This window comes from Microtus ochrogaster (assembly GCF_000317375.1).
Source record: "Microtus ochrogaster isolate Prairie Vole_2 chromosome 14 unlocalized genomic scaffold, MicOch1.0 chr14_random_1, whole genome shotgun sequence".
Taxonomy (NCBI): Eukaryota; Metazoa; Chordata; class Mammalia; order Rodentia; family Cricetidae; genus Microtus; species Microtus ochrogaster.
This window is the reverse complement of record NW_004949096.1, coordinates 27,331,365-27,338,586: the sequence shown is the minus strand read 5'-3', so window position 1 is coordinate 27,338,586 and position 7,222 is coordinate 27,331,365. Positions and strand designations below refer to the sequence as shown.

Below are 7,222 nucleotides of genomic sequence, written 5' to 3'. Positions count from 1 at the left end.
AAAAAAAAAGCCATACTAATTAAATAATTAAGTTGAAGAAATGAGGTATAAAGTACTGGATCATATTAAAGGGCACTTTGTATTTAATAAAAAATGTATTCAAATACCTTGCTACATAATAATTTGGAATAAGTATATAATCCCTCAGGTTGACATATTTTGTTTATAGGTACAATTTACAGAACCTGAACTCTAGTTTCAATATTCGTAACACTATGCAAATATTAAATGGGTTCTTAGGAGTTACCTTTTAGGAAAAAGAGGTTACTTTGTGCTACTATCTTGTCTGATCTCAAGTAATAGTAACTTAAATACAATAATATATCTAGTCCATGTAAAAGAGTTCATAGGAAATTAGAAAAAAATAAATAATTGCAATCGGCTCCAACAATCTGCTTCTGCTGAGCCCTGAGGGTTGCATTGTAGGAAAAAAGTCGGAATTTAACAGAGATTGTCTCCTAGAAAGGAGGCACTAAGGAGAATTGGATGGCTGATGTAAAGAACACGTCAAACTTGTTTATTCAAACCCCTCCCCAAAAAGATCTCGCTTTATAGCCCTGGCCTGTAACTCACTACACAGAGCAGGCTGGCCCCGAACATGTGCCCATCCTGCTGCCTCTGCCTCCTGACTGCGGGCACGAGAGGTGTGGCCACCCCTGGCTTCATTCTATAGCTTTCTAGTTTTCCCTTGTTGGTGGAGACCGCCTAGAAACTTTACAGCTGTCCCGGAACATGTGCTCGAGAAGCTGGGACAGGTCTTACAAACGGAGAGATGAAAACCTGGGGTTGGTGAGGAAGGCTGGTCACTGCCAGCCGTCCAGGGCCACTGCGAGGGATGAGGCAGAGGTCTCTGAGGGATGCTTTGAGGAAAACAGGGCAAAGAGGATAACCCTTTGAGCCTGGTAGAAAAGCCATTTTACTTCAGAGACCAATCCTGCCTGCCACAGCTCTTCAACCAGCTGCCTGGAATTACTTGCGGAGTGATGGTAAAGGCTGTTCCGAAATCCCTCCCTACAGCTGCTGGTGCTGGGGGGCCCCATTCCATGCTATAGTCTTTACATTAGGCAGCACAGCCACTACAGATGCCACCAGATGACTCTCAACCGCAAGAACATCAACACACACCAAGACAGAAAGACAACTACAAATTGTTTAGGTCATGCTTCCTCCTCTCAGGGTTCTCCGGAACTCCGACTAGGATGGGTTCTTTTCTCTTGCTCTACTCAGCATAGGAGAACAAGGAAGGAATCGTGTGTTTGCTCCCCACTATCCTCCTCCTCAAATGATTCTCTTCTCTGACAACAAAGCCACACCTGCAAGACCAGCTCTTCAACCAGCTGGAAATAAAAAGGATAATTGCATAAGAAGCGATTTCTGGGGCTGAAGAGATGGCTCAGCAGTCAAAAGAGAGAGCTACTTTTGCAGAGGACTGAAGTTTGTTCCAGGACCCACATCAGGAATTTAACTCAAGCCCCAGGGGGAACAAGACCCCATGACCTCCCTTGGGCACCTATATTTATATGCACAAGCGCCCCGCTCCATTTTAAAAAATAATGTCTTTGCAACAGAGTTCTAGAGAGGCAGGTGTGGTGGGAATGAGCCTGCAATCTCAGCATTCAGGTGCTGAAGTAGGAAACCGCGGCAAGTTAACGTTACTAAGGGCTACGTAGTGAAAATCTAGCTTAAAAAAGGGAATGAAAAGTGAGGCACTGGGCATGGTGGCACATACCTTTAATTCCTGCACCCAGGAGGTAGAGGCAGGATCTCCGTGAGTTCGAGGCCAGCCTGGCTTACATAACGAGTTCCCCACCATCACGACATCACACAAAAAAAGCTATTCCTAAACAACAACCAACAATTTGAATCTAACTGGTAAACGCAGAAGGGAGTGGGGCCGGAGGTAGGAACGTGGACTCTCTTAAGTTTTGTTCGCCATAAGCATACACAGCCTGGCTTGGGGTGAGGCGAAGGCAGTTGTCAGAGCTAACCAAACGCCGCCCCAACACACACAGATTTCGATTCTCTACTCCTAGCATAGTCCACGGAGCCCCGGCCGGTGGCGGTGTGGACACCCACCTGCGGGCAGGCCGCCGCTCGCCATCGAGTTGGGCTGCGCGTCACACACCGTTTTAGCACTGGCCATCGTAGCCGGGAGGCTCGGCTGGGCCCTGGAAGGTGCAAGGTGGATCATTAGCAGCGCCGGAGCCCCGCCACGCCAGCCGACCCGCCCGCACCCACGCTGCCCAGCCCGGGGCCCGCAGAGCCAAACCCCGGCGCCAGTCGCTCCAGCCCGCAGTCCTCTTCGTTCCCTTTCAAAAGTTGCTCCGCAGTAACCGCCCAGCCCTCGGCTGAGTCTGCCGCCACGCTTTCAAAAGGAAACTTCCGGGGGCTGGGCGAAAGGGGGCGTGGCTCCGAGTCTGTAGGCCGCCCTGTTGTACGGAAGACTTTCTCCTGTACCGGGGCCTCAGGAGCCGCCATGCTGTACGGAAGGCTCGAGCCGCGCGGCCCGAACCAGCGGGTCAAGGCCCGGCCAGGGATGCACAGGGCAGGCTTGTATGGGGCTAGTGAGCCACTGTGTCATGTTCCTGGCTGGAGGCGGAAACGTGAACGCTCTTAGTGTCCAAGTCATAATCCTCTTTATTTGTTTTTGATTGTTAAGGATCCTGTCAGGAGTACAGGTGACCTGATTAAAAACTACCAGAGGCCGGGCGGTGGTGGCGCACGCCTTTAATCCCAGCACTTGGGAGGCAGAGGCAGGTGAATCTCTGTGAGTTCGAGACCAGCCTGGTCTACAGAGCTAGTTCCAGGACAAACTCCAAAGCCACAGAGAAACCCTGTCTCGAAAAAACAAACAAACAAACAAAAAAACTACCAGAAACCGGGTGAAGAATGGCAAAACTTTTTTAAGGGTTACCGGTGGGCTGAAATACCTAACAAACCTACATCGGGATTTAACTATAAATTTAAGTTACTTAGCCGGATGGTGGTGGCGCACACCTTTAATCCTAGCACTCAGGAGGCAGAGGCAGGCAGGCGGCTCTGTGTGAATTCAAGGCCAACCTGGTCCATAGAGCGAGTTCCAGGACAGGCTCCAAAGCCACAGAGAAACCCTGTCTCGGAAAACAAAACAAAACAAAACAAACAAACAAACAAACAAAAAAGAAATTAAAGTTACTCATACGAAACAAGGTAGAGTTCTTAGTCATTGCATAAACACATTGGAAAAAACACACGCAGTGAAGGAGCAGCTGCGATGTAAGGACACTAAGAGGTGGGTAGATTAGGGGATAGCAAATACCAGGACTGACTTTAGCGCTGCCGAGTTTACATCCAGGAAAGACACTAAACAGATAATCACCAGTATGTGTTTACCGTCCATGGTGAGAGAGTGAAGGAAAACCACAAAAAGCTTTGAGAGAAAACCCAGGAGCAGTTTAAAATTGGGGAAAACAGTTTAAACTGGGAAGATCGAGGCCCTGGGGGTTCACAGCTGTAATTCCAGCACTCAGGAGGCTGCCACTGGGAGAATTACTTATAAATGCTCAGCTGTTAGCTTAGACTTGTTTTTAGCCAGCTCTTATTGTCGTAAAAGTAAATCTGCTGGCCTGTCCTGTCACCTGGGTACCCTGTCCTTTTCAGAGACAAATCTCGCCCACTTCCAATCACCCCTTCCCATGAAAGCAAGGAATCTCCCACCTCCTCCCCAGCTGTCTCTGTCCTTCTGAAGAGGCACCTTCTCTCTCCCTTCCCATTCTTTCATTCTTCTCTTCTGTCCCCTCTCCTCCCCACCCCCCATAACCCTTACTCTTATGCTGTTCCTAATGCGCACTAAAAAGACTCTATACCCGAGCTCTCTCTGCATGGTGTATCTGTCTAGTCTCCCCCCCCCCCCGCCAGGGGACCCGCACAGCCTCGGGTCACCTGTCGCTGCCCCTCATGGGACCTGCCTCGGGTCACCCACATCATGAATGATAACGACCTCACTGCCATCTCGCCCAAGGGCAGCCAGGTAACCTAGTGGCCATCTTTACTGAGGTACCCCTTGCCTTGTCTCACCGTTTACTTATGTTTCTGTCTCTAAATTCCTCATCCTGACTCTGTTACATGTGTGTTTTGCACAGTGGCATGCTTTCGGTAGGGGCCACCAGAGCATCCACCTCTCCCGAATCCTGTTTCATATATGTGTGTATGTGCATATGACTGTAGTAATAGGAGCAGTGGGCTGCTTCCCGCCACCCGGCAGCCATCACGGCTAGCTTTGCCCGAAATAATTACACGGACACTGTATTCTTTTAATCACTGCTTGGCTCTTTAGCTTTACAGCATTCTGCTCCTCCCATCTACGTTCTAACCTATCAGGGCAAGCAGCTTCTTTATTTAACCAACCAATGACCTTCCTCCATCATATGACTTTTGAGTTTATTTTAGGTGTGAACATGAGTTAGCTTTAATTCTGTGTGTATGTGTGTATGAAAGCTAAATTCAACAGTGTGTATCTGTACATGTACCTACTGTTAAAAATGTTCTAAGTAAGCCGGGCGATGGTGGCGCACGCCTTTAATCCCAGCACTTGGGAGGCAGAGGCAGGCGGAACTCTGTCAGTTCGAGACCAGCCTGGTCTACAGAGCTAGTTCCAGGACAGGCTCCAAAGCCACAGAGAAACCCTGTCTCGAAAAAACAAAAAAAAAAAAAAATGTTCTAAGTAGTCCAAGTCCTAATGAGCTCTGTTCATTAAATCTCATTCCAGACTAAAAAAGGCAGTAAGTCTCAAAAAATTGGTATGTGCTGGAGAGATGGCTCAAAGGTTAAGAGCACTGGCTGTTCTTCCAAAGGACCTGAGTTCAATTCCCAGCACTGGTGGCTCACAGCCACAAGTATAAATTTCGCCTGTTAAGTTAAAAACCAGTACAGTCAAACTTGGACCCAGCTCTCCAGGCAGATCCGATACTGAGGTCATCTATACCCAGTAAATAGCCCTCGAGTGCTCAGAGATCTGGGAAATATGGCATTTAAATGTTTAATTATTAAAAGGCTTTTCATAACAGAGAGACAGGTTGGTTCCTAACAGGGGCACTCCTCCTCCAAAGAAGACAAAAGACAAATGGGCACAGAATGGGCACAGAACCATGTTCATCGGTAATTTGCTTCATTAGGTGAAGGCTCTGACCACTGGACGAACTGTCTTCCATCTAAATTCCTGAAGATCTTCAGACAGTGGACAGAATCGCTGGAATCGACGGTCTAGCTGATTAGGTCAAGGTAGGCCTGTCTTCCTACAGATTTCCTACCCCACAGGATCTTCTAAAACCTGCACTAAACAGCAGAAGACAAACACAGTCCTAATGTCCTTGCCCTCGACGACCATGGAGGACCCTGAGGAGTGGCTTCAGGGAGCCAATGGAGTAAGTTCTCTGACATTTTTTAAATCAATAACTCCAGTAAAATTTTATCCTTCTCAAAGATCTCTGATGCAGTTTGACAGCTGAGAGGTTTCGTCAGTTTAAAAGGACAACCTCACCAAACGAATTTCAGTATAACTTCTTACTATGTTCTAAATAAAGGGTGTTTTACAACATACAAATGCAAGTTATTAAGGTCTGAGGATAAGTACAAGTTACCACATTTCTCTCTCATGTTGTCATTCATAGTTTTTTAAATATTTATTTATTTATTTGTTATGTATACAATATTCTGTCTGTGTGTATGTCTGCAGGCCAGAAGAGGGCACCAGACCTCATTACAGATGGTTGTGAGCCACCACCACGTGGTTGCCGGGAATTGAACTCAGGACCTTTGGAAGAGCAGGCAATTCTCTTAACCACTGAGCCATCTCTCCAGCCCCCTGTCTTTCATAGTTTTAATAATATCAGTAAAATGCTGATAAGCTACGAATCTAACTCTGGCAGAGTACTACCACTACTGAAAGATTTTAAATTCTCTTGTCATTTTCTAAAGATACTTTTCATTGTGCAAAAACACCTGTCACAGTCATGCTGGCATAAAAATGCTGCTGTTTATACAATGTATGTGTCTAGAACTTATGTTTTCAAAACCTCAAAGAATTCTTGTGAGTTCCAGGGAGCCAAATTGAAGGATTCATCTTAAACAGGCTGGATACAACCCTCTCAATTCCCTGGTCCTGAAAAAGTTTTTTCTTCCTAAACTTAACTTTGTCCTCTGCCCTGTCAGTAACTTGCCAGGTCCAAGAGACACCGGACAGTTCCACACCAAAAATCCCAGACAGGAGTAAAGCTACCCCAGGATGTGACCAGCACCCAGATTTCTCAGGCACCCCAAGAAAGACTTTGACGCCAACAAATAGCAGGAAGCAGTCTTGAGAACATCCCAGTAACCTCAACCTGCCATGCCTAACTCCTTGCCTTTTGATTATAAGAGAAAGGTGGGAATGTTGTAAAAGTGGATCTGCTGGCCTGGCCTGTCACCTGGGTACCCTGTTCCTTAAAGAGACAAGCCCCGCCCACTCCCAATCTCCCCATTCCTGCGGAGGCAAGCAGATCTGTCTGTCCCTCTTCTGAAGAGGCAGCTTCTGTCTCTTTCTTCTCTTCTGCCCCCCTCTTATCTCCTCCCTTCTCTCCCATAACCCCTTACTCTTATGCTCTTCCCAATACCCACTGAATAAACTGTGTACCCTAGCTCTCTCTGCATGGTGTATCTGTCTGTCTCCCACCCGCCAGGGTCACCCACTGCCAACCATCGTGGGACCAACTTCGGGTCGCCTGCATCATGAATGATAACACTTATAACTTAAATTAACCCATTTCTATTCATCTATGTGCTGCCTGAGGCTCTTTTACCTCATCTACATATTTCCCACCCTGCTCCGCATCTCCTGGCATCTCTCTGCCAATCTTCTCCTGAGTTCTCCTACTGTGACTCTCCCACCCAGCCTCTTCCTGCCTGGCTATAGGCCAGTCAGCTCTGTATTAGCCAATGAGAGTGATACATATTTACAGTGAGCAAAGGTTGCTCCACAGTAATTTAGGTGTGTTTGAATCGGGGAAGAGGAGAGTTAGTGAGACTCGTGAACACTGAGAAGTGCTAAGTTCTAAGGTAAAAATGAGTTTTTCTCTTAATGAAACTGAAAGATAGGAGAAATGTACAGATAAAACTGGGGGATAAGAATTAAAGTGGAGCTGGGGGGGTGGTATACGCCTTTAATTCCAGCACTTGGGAGGCAGAGACAGGCGGATTTCTGTGAGTT

The 7,222-nt window shown here is 47.2% G+C and overlaps 1 protein-coding gene across 1 annotated transcript in view; it reads right to left on the bottom strand.

The window, feature by feature from the left end:
- Nucleotides 1-2,478, bottom strand: part of Knstrn (kinetochore localized astrin (SPAG5) binding protein) — a 13,206-nt gene extending 10,728 nt beyond the window's left edge. Inside the window, exons 1-2 of the mRNA XM_005364252.1 lie at nt 2,270-2,478; nt 2,077-2,168 (exon numbers count right to left, since the gene is read on the bottom strand). Of these exons, the coding sequence (XP_005364309.1) occupies nt 2,077-2,168; nt 2,270-2,478 (301 nt within the window). The remainder of the gene's footprint in view (nt 1-2,076; nt 2,169-2,269) is intronic.
- Between the last annotated feature and the right edge of the window lie 4,744 nt (nt 2,479-7,222).